Below are 13,336 nucleotides of genomic sequence, written 5' to 3'. Positions count from 1 at the left end.
TTCAGGATGCATCTGGTCTTCTTGGCTACACAGACACAATTGATGGCTCATGTTCAAAATGTTGTCAACAAGACCTTTTCTACAAAGCTTCCAGCCAGCCAGGTGGTGGGCAGTTTGTGCTGTCCTGTGGAGTTATTCCATCCCAGACACAGTATTATGCATCTACTTTTGTTGAACTCCATGAGGTTCCTATAAAGCCGTGTTTCCAGCCTTCTGAGGTCCCTCTGAAGGGCTGCCCTGCACTCCACTGTTCCCTCCAATTTGGTATCTTCCACAAACTTGCTTATAATGTCCTCTATCCCGTCACTCAGGCTGTTAATAAAGTCATTAAAAACAGTATTAAGTCCAGCGTCAGTCCTTGTACGACCGCTGCAAATAATACGTGGTCCCCAGTTATGCTTTGTACTGCTGATCATAATCCTTTGCACCCAAGAGTTCAGTCAGTTTTCTACTCACTTTAGTGTCCACTCAAGCAGCCTCTATCTCCTCAATTTGGGTATCACAATACTATGCGAATTTGTACTAATGCCCTTGCTAAACTCAAGTTAAATGGCATCCACCGCTCTCCCTTTGTCCATTGATCCAGTCATCGCAGAAGAAAATCAGACTGGTTAGGCAAGATTTACTCTTGGTAAAACCACATTCATTATTACCTATCACTTTGTCCTTCACGTTCTTGGGAATGGCTTCCAGAAAGATCTATCTCTTAATCTTACCAGAGACTGATAAGCATCATCAGAACTAGGATGAGAGCTGTGAAATGGACTGCAAGATAGCTCCATTTTTTCTCAACAGTGAGCTGTTAGATCAGCACAGCTTTCTCATGTAGTGTCACCTACAAAATAAACTCTAGGCTTCAATTAAGTAAAATGTCTTATCCAAGTAACCTAAAAAATGCTACTAAAGCCTCATAAAATAAATGAAATAAGGCAATAAAGTAGTAGCCATGAACTTTTCTATTGCTGACCTACCTGAGCAACTGAATATTGTGGGGTTTTCAAGCCTTCTCACAACCATTAGTTTGGGTACCAAGAAACCATGAGTCCACCTTGTATTGGAAGTATAGTAAAGAACACATAGAACTTACAAGGCATTAAGATAACTGGAAAATAAATTTCATTTCTACTAAATTTAGGCTTACACTAAATAAATAGAAACCGTTAAAATACTGTATGTAACTGTGCTCCAAATCTGAGATATTCAAAGGAGCTCTGGTGCAGGATATGCCCAAATTCCACTGAAAAGTTGCTGAGATGTAGTGGCTGACATCTTATCCGGGTCTTCAGAAATTCTGCATTCATCTACAAACATGCTCCAGGTCCTCCTTTGGCTCTTTCCTCCTCCTTCCTATACAGTCAAATTCTAATCTGGTGGCAGCATTTGTGAAGCCGAAGCAGGTAACAGACTCCATAATGTCTAAAAATCCTCTACCATTCTGAATACTCTCACAGAAAGTCAAAAGGAAAATCTGGTCATTCCCTCAGAATGCACAGCCTCTTCAAAAAAACCAACAATGTTATAACCTCCTCTTTTCTGATCAATACCTGTGAGCAGTGGACTTCACAGGAAGGATTAACTCCCTTCTGGTTTATAGGTATCAACCTGAGATCGGACTGCCTTGGCAGCAGTCTGTCTGAGTTGATGAAAGGTAAGACTGGTAATGAGAAGACTGAAGAAATTTTCTTCATCTGTCATTTTGATTGATATCACTGTTACCTTGTAAACTTAAGCCGGACTTCAGAACACCACCTTCAACAAGCCTTTATCCCAGTCATCAGTCATCAGTCTGCATTAATTCCTATTTACATACAATCACCTAGATGTTGTTCTTAACTAATCCAGTATCAATGCACAGAAAAAAATCTGCAGAAGCAGGAATTCTGTACTCATTCAAGTTGGTCCAAGGGTGTCATAAATTTTGATCTTGCTTACAAAACCAAAGTAAACAGACTTAAATTACTATTAAACTAGATGGAAAAGAATCAGGTTGAGAAAGATGGGGGAGCCTCAGCATAAGTAAGATCAACATTGTATTTCATTTTGACTCATTTCACAAATGCTGTGTTGAGCAGTAAGGACTCCTTGAATGTCTCAAAGAGTGTTAGTTAGAGAGCGGGGGTTTGATGTTGCTAGCTAACTCATGCCTTAAAGGCTCTCAGATGGAACAGTGACTCACCTCTAATAACTCTAATAATAGCAGGCCACTCCAAGTTCAAAGGCACCTGCTGAGATTCCCAGTGTATGGCTGTCTCTAATCTTTGGAGCAGCTCAGGTAATAGAAATGTTACGCAGTCACCTCTAAGCGGATCAGTGGTTTTGAAGGTATTTCTCAACACTGAAGTTTTAGAAGAACTCACCATCAGCAGTTGCTGTTTTCTCAGCTTTTGGGTTTCTAGAGCCAAGCCAGTAAGATTCCTGCACAGGGAAATACCAGGGCTGTGGTAGCCCATAGTCCCCTAAAACAAAAATAAGCAGGTAAAGTGCACTTCATAAAGACATTCCTCAGTAGGCATAAATTCATCTAGGCAAAGCCTGAGCTATAATTATATACACCTTGCATATCAGAAGGTCAAACCATCCACCTGACAGAACAGATTTTGTTTGCATATAGTTCTTTTTCTTTTAGACAGGAGTAAAACACTCAAAAACCATGTGATCTGATTTGCCTTACTTTTTCTTAAGTAGAATGTGGTTTAATTACAGAATGAAGCTACTCCTTACACAGGGACAATTTGAATCCTCACTAACCAGTCAACAGCTGTCAAGGAACACCCTGACTGCTTAAGATGGGATCCCAGCCCCACTCGGGGTTTTTCTTTTAAGGCCCACTTAACACTTGAGGGTTGACATGAGTGAAAAGCTTATTATATTTACACTTATTACCCTGGGCCTGAATTCACAACTGGCAATGAGAAAAGCGACTCTGGCTGTTACTTCAGCACACAGCTTTGCAGGAAAAGTGGCAATAGAGTAATCCTTTTCTTAAGGAGAAATGGGCTTTTTGGTCACACGTTAATTGTTTTGAAAAGAAAAAGTAAAGTAACATTATTAGTTCTTGTCAGGTCAGACCAGAGTTAGTGCAAGTCAATACTGCTGTCCTGGATCATATTGCTTTATAGAATGCAGGGATTTGAGCTACTATGTTTACAACTGTCATCCTTGGGAACCCAGATGTTATTGGCCTTGTGCTACTCTTGCAAAATAAGCAAAGGGAATTTGTGATGCTCACTCAAAGATGGTCAGGTTTTCCATACCGAAAACCACTGTTCATGAAAGCATCTGCCTATTTCTGGCTTACCAAAAGTACCCTGTATTTCTGGCAACCACTTGTGCTCCCATTAATGCACACAAATGCTCTGTCTGCATCCATAAGCAGTTTGCCTTGCACTTGTTATGGACTGGATTATACCTCTTTGAAGCTAGTGGCTAATACAACCGCTTCTCATTCAGGATGAATGCAAAACCCAAGGGAACTCCATTATGGAGCAGAATGCTCAAATAGCCAAAGGACCAGTGTGCCAATGAGTGGCTGGTTGTAGAGAAAACTCGAGCAAGAGCTGAACCATATGTTTCAAAGGATTAGCTAGGGAACTCATATAGTAACCTCAAAGACTACAGCATTGATTTGGTAGGTCTTCGTGTGTGTGACAGAAATGCTATGAGAAATTCTACAGAAACAGAGGAACAGAAAGCCAAGGAGACACTCAGAGCAAATATTGGGAAGAACTGAAACTAATGAATAGAAGTCCTGAGAGGCATTAATTTTGTGTAAAATGCTGGCTGAAAAAACCACCAACTGGGATCCATGAGCAAAGAAACCCATCTTATTTAATCCCTGCTGTATTCATTGAAATGTACGTTGTTTGTCCATTCTTTTTTAAATAGAGAGTTAAACAGGGTTGCAACACAGGCGTCTCTAAAGAGGAGCTTCTAGGAAAGTTACTGCACATCATCTTTGAAAATAAGTATGCCAAAATTGCATTAAAATTCTTTGTGAGGACACATTTCTTAAAAACTTTACAGGCATTAATTTGGTGTAGCATAGCTCACTTTGGTAGGGACAGAAATAAAGCAGTCTTACAGTAATATGTTAATTTTGAAGCAAAAAATCCTCATCTAAAACCATTTAACAAACCCTTCTTTTCTTGACTTGGATTAACTGTTGTGATATGTGCAGAAAAGCACCATACTCCCTTATCCATCATTAGTTTCCCTTCACAGCTAAAAAATCTGCAAGGTCTCAAATTCTGAGTAACCAGTCAAGCAAAAAGTGAGGTTTTATTTTGTTTTTAAAAAAAGGAAAAAAGAGAAAAAAGCAATCTGCCAAGAAACACATCCTGGAACTGTAGTTCACATGTAGGAGTAATAAATTAATGAAAAGAAAAGAAAGCTCACTTGCTTGTACAGCATAAGAATCTGCATTTATTATATTGTAATAATATTCAATAAGAAGATAATAATTTAAGCTACAAGGACAAACCATTTTCTCATAAAAAGTTCCCAAACTTTGTAACTGATAAGAAAGGAAATCCTTCTGTGAACTCGCACTAGAACTAGGACTCCCATTTAGAAATAAAATACATCCACATAGGAACTTTCACAGCTGTCTAGGACACAATATTCACCTCAGGAAATCATACTATCCTTTAAAAAACAGGTGGCCTAATGTGGCCATAGTATTATGTGAACTAGGACTGTTATTTCTATATTTTCAAAAAATTTAAAAATTCTCACTAGACATGGTTGAAACTTCTCAAAAGAAAAATATACACACAAATTGGCTTTTAACAGATTATATTTTGATAATTATTTTCTATTTAAATTTCAAAAGGACCAGTAATGTTATCCTCCTCACTCTTTCCTCCTTTTCAGGACTAAAATAAGAGAAAGGAAAAAGAAAAGAGAGAAAAGTGGAAGTCCTTAATAATCAGTGGTGCTATACTGGATAAGACTCACAATCTGCAATGTCAAATACCCTTTTCCTGACAGCAATACTCAGTGATTAGACTAACACATTTTATAACAAATACCACTACCTTGTATGAATAAGAAATTGACATACCTGGAAAAACATTATCAAAATACCAAGAAAGTACTCCATAAATAAAAGCGTCACAAAGCATCATTTTAATGGAAAAAAGAAAACTATATTCATCTCCTTCCAAGGGACTGGTTCTGATGTTACCCCACTGTAGGCCAAGACCTTGCTCTTCATAGCGTGACAAATATTCTGTACCAAAACCAAAAGCTACTTGAGAAAGCAAACTCTGGAATAAAGAAAAAAAAATATTCAACTCAGAGGGACATTTTGTAAAGTAAGCACAAAAAAACGATGACCTTCAGGGACTGGACTTCAAAACTGATAATGCCTAACAACTGATCAGGAAGAAGCGTTTTCACACTATATTGGACCCGGATATTTAATCCTCTGAATGGCAGCAATTCTAAGCAGTATTTAGCCATAATAGACTGAATTAAACCTTGGCTGTACTTTCTTTAGCTACTAGGTAACCTTCACAGCTTGTTTTTTCCCATTGACATCTCTGTTCTGAAAATACTATAGATGCATCTAGAAATCTGCAGTGTACACTTTTGCCTACCATGGAGAAAGAAAATATTTCCTGAGTGTATGGGGCAGGGCCACTATTGAGTATCGAGGCAGAAAGTACACCAGATGCTCAGGATAAGGAAAACCACAACCAACCCCTCCGTTGGTGTGTCTGCTACCTGGTTCTCACACAACAAACCAATAAAACAGTACAGGATTCAAACATCCTTTTCAATGTTGTATTGCAAAAAAAGAGCAAGAAATGATATAGAGCTGTTTCACAGGATATGTAGTTCAGCCAGGAATGTCAGACCTTAGGAAAATGAGGGGACAAGAGGGATCCCGACAGCAACTCTCAGTGAAGCATTATCATAGTGGGCTAAGTAAAAAAATATTTAGTTTTCAGCAATACATTCATCATTCAATTAATTTACTTGTTCTTAAAAAAAATTGTTTTTCTTCAGGCCCCTGACACATGGACAACCCACCCCTTATCATCCCTTGTAATTAGCTCTTCTTTGAAGACCAACCTCTGAACAATAAAAGACTAAATGTAACAGGAACAGAGAAAAATATTAATGATTTCTGGCCAGCAAATATCCTTTCTTACCAGAATGTCTCCTCCTCCACTTTAGGAAGAGGAGAAAGTTGTCTTTATGCTTAGACTGTGCACTAGTCTCAAGATTTCTTCCCAAATCAGAACTTGTAAGAGGCCAACCCTACTCATTTCCTGACTTAATGACAGGATCAAACTTTGCAATTATTGCCTTACTTGGTAGAACTACATCTATACAGTACATCAATTAAGCATGCTGATTCACAGCCACATTTACACTTAGTTATAGCCTTTAAAGTGTTTTGTTTTCTTTTTCATTACATTTCCTAGTGCAAGAGGAAAAGACAGTACTTCTCTTTTACCAAGGTTGTTAGAATGCTCAGCAGAGATGGGGAGAGTGGATTCAAACACCTGCTCCCCTTTCCTGATTCATTGAGCAATGGAAAATCATTTTAAGTTCACAGTTCCATTTCAAAAAACGGCAAGAAGTTTCCATCTCCACTGAACTGTTATGTTTTTTACCTATAATGGAAGAGAACCAACAAGGAAGCACTGCATGGAGAATGTCCACAACTTCTTACGCAGAAGGTATTTCTACAGAACTTTGGTACTTGGGTTTAAATCCTAATTCTGTTCAGGTAAAGAAGGAATGTGAACCTGAGGTCTTCTCATCCTTAGACATTACCCTGTTAATTAGGTTATGGCACACGAGAAAGATAACTGTCCCCATTTTGTGAATTGCCTTTGTATATAATAAACATAGCTGAATTATAAGGAAGTGTTCAAAATTTTTTGAACATTATGCTAATCTCCTAGCATTCAAAAAGTAAAATAATTTTTACTGAGTTTTCTAAAAGCCATGAAAATATCTCTTGGTCAGTAGGTCTGCTTATTCACTTGCAATCCCTAATTATTTGAGAGAGATTCAGAGGTCTCCCTCTCTGGATCAAAAAAGCAGAAAGGAAGAGAGAGGTGTGCAATGCTTTGTTACTTACATATGCATAGTGAGAAGGGCAGCTAAAGTTTGAACCCAAAGATACCATATAATCTGTGAAAGACTTACTGCTAGGATCTTCAGATTAATAGTCATGTGGTCTTGCCAGACAAAGCAGACAATGTGGGGCAGGTACAAGGTGAAGTAGATGACACCACTGCAGGCAGCTGCTAGATTTGCTTTGGAGAAGAAGGTGCTGAACAAGAAACACTGCATTATGGTGGCTGTGATGAACGTCAGTAGGAATAGAAACAAGAGAAGCGGACTGCTATAATGTAGTACTTGTCCAAACTGTAAGCAAAAGGAAAACAGAAAAATTTAGAAGTACTGCCACTTTCTGAACTAGCAGGAAAGGTCAGAATTGCTATTGACATGTAACATGTAATAGGCCAGTCTTCCTTACCTGATATGACTTCTAACTCTCTCAGGCAGTAGTTTCAACACCTGAGATCATTACAGTAACAAATCCTTCAACTAACTTGATCCCTGCTCCTGGACTGTGATTTCAGGTTAGCACAACTGGCTGTGGAGTTCATATTCATATTTGATGACTGAATTAAGATCATAACTGCTTGAAAACAGACATTCTGTCCCTGTCTTAATAAGCAAATGATTCCAAGCATGATGTGCCTGCTTGGAAATTCATACACTGTAAATAAAACTATTTGAACTATCATAATAAATTTTCATTGATCTCCTCTATCCACTTGCTCAATGTGCAGGAAAGACAATGTAAGGAAGTCCAACAAAATGCATCTTCATAAAAAAAACCAAAAACCAAAACCCAAAGAAAAAACAAAAAAAGCCCCAGGAAAACTATAGAGTTTCTGCACATACATGGTATTCAGACTCCAGAAGCTTATCACAGCTGAGGAGTCCAAGTGTAGTTTCTCAGAGATCCTTCCGTACTAACTAACCCACAGAGTGAACTTTAATGGACCTTTCTTGTTTAGAGCTTTTGTAGATTAAATGTTCCCTCTCAAGAAGAGCATGTACTGCTGCTGATTATTTATTTACTCTTAAAAAACAATGCTGAGATCTATTTATTAGGCTCAACTTTGTTCTGACCCTTATATAAGGCTCAAATAGATCAATAAAGCCCTAAACCGGTCTCAATATTGTTGCAATGTCCCAGTGGGCCTCTGAGACCGATTTCTTTATCAACAGTGATACAATCTCTCCTAAGAATGTATTTACAAAGGTGCGTCACACAGGCACAGCGAAATCCAGTAAAGGAAGCAAATTACAGGTATAAGCACATTCCTCTCTGGTATTAACTACCTCCTCATTTTTAATTAAACCAGTGTAGCAAATAAAGTAAGCTTTCTCTATCCACCCAAGCTGTAATGAAACCACAAGTAACTAGGATTCATCAGGGCAGGCTGATAAGATAGAGGAGATTGAACCCTAACTATGCATTTATACCAATACCAGTTCCCCACATCAGAAAAGATGCAAGGGCATTATTCCTTATAAAAATGTAAAGCTTTATATAACTAAATATAGCAGCCAGGAGGAGCTTGGTTCTCAGGTAACAGAGGTAAGAGGTAGTCCTTAGAGACAACATCCAAATTGCCCTGAAAAGTTAGAAAAATTACAGAAATTCTGAGTCACAGAGCTAAAAGATTTTTGGTTTTGGCTTTTGTTTGTTTTGGTTTTTTTTTCAGACTGTCCTGTAAGTTCTGCCCTTGCAGTCTCCTTTTCCATTGAAATAGTGGCATCAATTCTAAGCAGGCAAGCACTGAATATTATAAATGAATCACATATGGTGAATTAAGAGATTAAAATTCTTCATATTATGATCCCTTCTATTTGAATAAAATTATTATTTCTTGAGAGATCTGCCTCTGTCTACAGGAAATAAAATATACAGAGTAATCAGCTTGATGTACTGTTCTGGGGGGGATACCACAATAAATCTTCCTAGTGAATTTATCTTTCTGTCTCTGCCAAGTGCTAGTGCTGTCATTAGGTCTGCTTAGAAGAATGTGCCTGCTGCCTGCTGTGATCAGAAGAGGCCACCAGCCATTCACATTCCCTATGAATGGCTACTGTTCTTTCTCAACAGCAAACTAGTATCAGCAGTACAAACACAATGGTGAGTTTGAGAGTAGCGATCCTTACCATAATCAGTGCTGTGAGGAGGAAGGTGCTCACAGCCATCACGACAAAGCTGTCTAGGAACCAAGTGCACCAAATCACCCCATTAGTTATACCCCGGTTCTTCATAGCCTCTTTCAGACGCATTTCCTTCTCCAGCACTATACTCTTCACCGTCATGGAAACTGAATATATCCAAGCTAGCACCATGAAGATGGGAAAGGCGCGGTTTAAGGTGATCATGAAGCTACCAAAGCAAGAAGGGAGAAATGAATTAAATTTAGGTAAAACAATGAAATATTGACATGAAAAGCATGAACAAAAAGGAAAAGGAGTAGAGAAGAATGGATTTGTTAAAACGGGCTGGAAATTCTCAGTCTAAATGTCAACAACACATTGTTCACACATTGTGAAGTTCACAAGCAACCTGAAAATTAATGAACTAATGGTTGCTACACTCCCATGAGACAGACAAATGTTATTTTTATTTTACAAAGAGGTTCTGAGGGTTACTGAAGGCTACAAAATGTGGTGACTCATGAAAACACCTCTCTCTTCACAGTGAATTGCCATAATGCTTTTACTATGATGTACAAGGAATATCTTCAGACATATTCTAATGTTAACAATTTGGCTGTGTCACTGTCTTCTTATGCTCCTCAGATTCACTGGCAAAATAATTAAACAAATTAACCGTTAGAAGCATCAGATGTTGCCAGAAAAGCTGCTGAAATTCATACAAACCATGACTGGGGGAATGCGTTGGGAATGTTTCACACAGTACCATTTCCAAAATGACAGTGCTGGGACAGGCTGCTGTGAGGGGCCCTTCATGTACTGTGATGAAGATGCTGCTCCCCCTCTCTGTCCCTCCCTCCAGGCTCTATGGTGGTTCAGCCATGGCAGATGCTTCTTGGTAAAGCACTGCCCCAAGTGTGCTGTCATGGCAAGAAAGAAATTTTGGGGTGATAAAGCTGAACACATTTTCTATGAATTTGGGATTGCAATTTTCCAATGAAATTATGATGAAAACCAAATGCAGTTGATTCTTTAAAGGCCAAAAGCTTAGAGCTGTTAAAACCAAAAGGGAGCAAAAAGCCTTCAGCTTCCTAAATCTGACCCCTACAGAACTACATTTTTGCCGTATGCTATCCTAGCTATTCCATTGTCAAAACAAATGGAAAATCTTAACTTTTTCACCAAAAATTCCTGAAGAGCAATCTGGCCTCCTGAAACAAAGCTAAGCTTTGGCATTTTGCCTGTTGGCAGACACATGTAACCCAGCACTAGGCCTGCATAGCACAGCATACGTTTGCCATGACAATGCACTTGCTTCACTTAAGGAGGCTCTCTGCAGATGCAATCACTGGGGTTGGATATCAGCCCTGAATTGTGCATGGCTGCTGCAGGCTTCAGAGACCTTTTGCACAGATAGGGTTTCTGCCTCTGCAGTATTCTCAGTGGGTGGGAAATAAACAGCAGGCCCACCAGGGTGATATTTTGTCAGACTAACAGGTAATGACCAGTGGGAACGACAGATCAAATTATGTATGTCTGCAATCTGCTGTTATCTGAATTATTAGCATTTGCCTGCACAGAGCAATTATTTTTATATTGCAAATATATTTATATTGCTTTATATTTCATATAAATATGAAATTATTTTTATAGTGCTTTTTTTTGTTTGTTTGAAGTTTTTTGTTTGTTTGGGTTTGGGTTTTTGTGGTTCTTGGAGTGAAATGTATACCAAGACAGTCACAAATTGTAGCATTGGAACAGGTACAACATGAACGGGGAAGAGGTATCACTTCATATAATCTGAAACACCCACGCTGTTTCAGGCAGTGCTAAAGGAGGAATCACAGCATCCACAGCCCCACTGTCTCTGTGCAGCCGTGAAATCTCCACACCCAGGAGCAAGCCTCTCTCTTTCTTCATTACAGAAAAACAAACCACCTCTTTCTCCTTTAGCTTCTTCATTCTTTTCTTCCCAGGGAAAGAAACTCCTGGTGTCTGCAGTAATGAACTGCAGACACAGTCCTGGAATCCTTTGCTAGATTAATATGAGATTTAAGACAAAAACCAGTCAATCTGCATAAAAAACATGGACAGGCATTAGGGAGAAGAAGGTTAGAGAACACCAGGTTATTGTTGAAAACTGTAGCATCCACTAGGGAAGGGAGAGAGCTGATGTTAACAGAAACCAATGCCATATATCCAGTTTGATTGCAGATACTAGTCATGTAGTTATAAATGGAATCCTGTTTAGACTTGTAGTTAGGATCTTGAAAGGAAAGAGTCTTAGGAGCCTAAATTGTCTTGGGATTCTGCAAAGCCTGTAGGTGTCTTCAAGGAACAAAACCTACAGCTTTGGGTACTACCATATCTAGATATGATGAAGTCTACGGTTAGGGTTTCATAACACACTTGAAGAGACTGGGTTTGTTTGATTCCTCAAGACTCACAGAGATAGCAAGAAAGGTACCAATTCCATTGGGACAACCATTTTCTGTTCCATTTCTTTTTAGGAAATGATTCTTTGGATATAAAGAAAGTAGGGTTTAGAGATGCAATTAGAGAAAAGCTTACTGCACTCCAAGGGATTCTGCACAGGTAACTGAAGGAGGCAGTCTTTGTTTTAACATGGTTCAGTGCTTTGTGTTCAGTTTTGTCACACACACACTGGTCATATGCTATAGCATGAGACTTAGTTTTAGTTAGACAAAAACTTTTTAGGAGATTACATTTTTTTCTGGCTCCTGTGTAATCACAGGGGTAGTTCCAGGGCTGACATTGTTATAATTGTTATAATCGGGGTGCCCTGCTGACAACAGATTCTCATCTGTAATCAATATTAAGGTTTCAGTTATTATTATTGCCTGGAAAAGTAAGGCCAAAAAGACCCGGATTATTTTTTGGAAATTGGAAGAAAACTGCTGCTTTGAAGGGGCCAGTGTTTTGTGTTCATTTTAAGTCTGGACACTAGCTGCCTGGATGCAACAAAGGCCAAGACTGGGATTAGGTGTAGAATCTTGGCAAAACTGGCTTCTGGATTCTGGGTTACAGCAGGATAAGGAAAAGAACAAATTAATTCAGTTATGTCTCAGTTATTGCTCTTGCATATATACCTTAGGACTAGGGTTAGAACTGGTGCTTGAGAGTCTTGAAGCACCCAGCAACCCAAGTATTCATCAGATTTGAGACAAACTGCTTTTACTCACACATCATCCACAAAACATGGATATGGCATTTGCTGCAGATAAATTCCTAATGGCACTTCAGTGTTGGTCTGGGTCTTTATAATCCCATGCTCAATCATGTCTTGGAGATATGCAAAGCCTCCCCAGATATAACGTAAATCATCCACAGGATCAGCTCTTGGACCAGGATCCCAGTACCTCAAAAAAAAAAAAAAAAAAAAAAAAAAAATTAACATGGAAATCATTTGGGTAAACAGTGGTTTTAGGAGAAGGGCAGGGGATAAATGTTAATAGATACATCTTAGCTACTGAAATTGTAGAGGCACTGCCTGGAATTGTCTTCTAAATTTTGGTCTGTCAGACCACATTGCTTGAGAAAGTATATGACCTCCAAGGTTATTTTGTTTCCTTTAATTTTCTCTACACTGACACAGAATAGCAATTTTGGCCAAAAAAGTACATAAATTAACAGAGTAGCTGTTCCAGAATAGAAATAACTATATTTGGAATACAGTATCCTTGGAGATTAAACTGAAACAGCTGGATTGTAACTACCAGCCACCATTATATTCCTCTATGTAGACAATCCTGAGAAATTATTCCTGCTATTCCTTTAAGTGAGTCCATTTGAGAGGGACTTGAGGAGGAAAAGTAGAGAAGTTCTACTGTCCAGGTGGAGGACAGCTGGGTCACAAACCATGTAGGACCTCCTTGTCTGTCTCTCCAAGTGATGGAGCCAACTAAAAACTTAAGCAGATTACTGAATAGATTCTGAGCAATCTCATTCACTTTGCCATGTATCCATGAACCTACTCACTGCCTGGCCTAACTGTCACAAGAGTGATACCACTTGTGTACCTGGTAACTGGAGATGGATTCTGCACTGCATTACACTATTGTGAATACAGTTCTATTTCATGCACGTATCTAATGCAGGT

At 38.8% G+C, this 13,336-nt stretch overlaps 1 protein-coding gene across 4 annotated transcripts in view; it reads right to left on the bottom strand.

Moving 5' to 3' along the window:
• ABCA4 (ATP binding cassette subfamily A member 4) overlaps nucleotides 1-13,336 on the bottom strand; it is an 84,406-nt gene that overhangs the window by 34,064 nt on the left and 37,006 nt on the right. For all 4 annotated transcript variants that reach the window (XM_040610779.1, XM_040610780.1, XM_040610776.1 and 1 more), the window contains exons 14-18: nucleotides 12,420-12,596; nucleotides 9,223-9,445; nucleotides 7,168-7,389; nucleotides 5,063-5,267; nucleotides 2,358-2,456 (exon numbers count right to left, since the gene is read on the bottom strand). In XM_040610779.1, the coding sequence (XP_040466713.1) occupies nucleotides 2,358-2,456; nucleotides 5,063-5,267; nucleotides 7,168-7,389; nucleotides 9,223-9,445; nucleotides 12,420-12,596 (926 nt within the window). The remainder of the gene's footprint in view (nucleotides 1-2,357; nucleotides 2,457-5,062; nucleotides 5,268-7,167; nucleotides 7,390-9,222; nucleotides 9,446-12,419; nucleotides 12,597-13,336) is intronic.

This window comes from Falco naumanni, chromosome 11 (genome assembly GCF_017639655.2).
Source record: "Falco naumanni isolate bFalNau1 chromosome 11, bFalNau1.pat, whole genome shotgun sequence".
NCBI lineage: Eukaryota > Metazoa > Chordata > Aves > Falconiformes > Falconidae > Falco > Falco naumanni.
The sequence above is the reverse complement of the archived record's forward strand: the minus strand, read 5'-3'. Positions and strand labels throughout refer to the sequence as shown.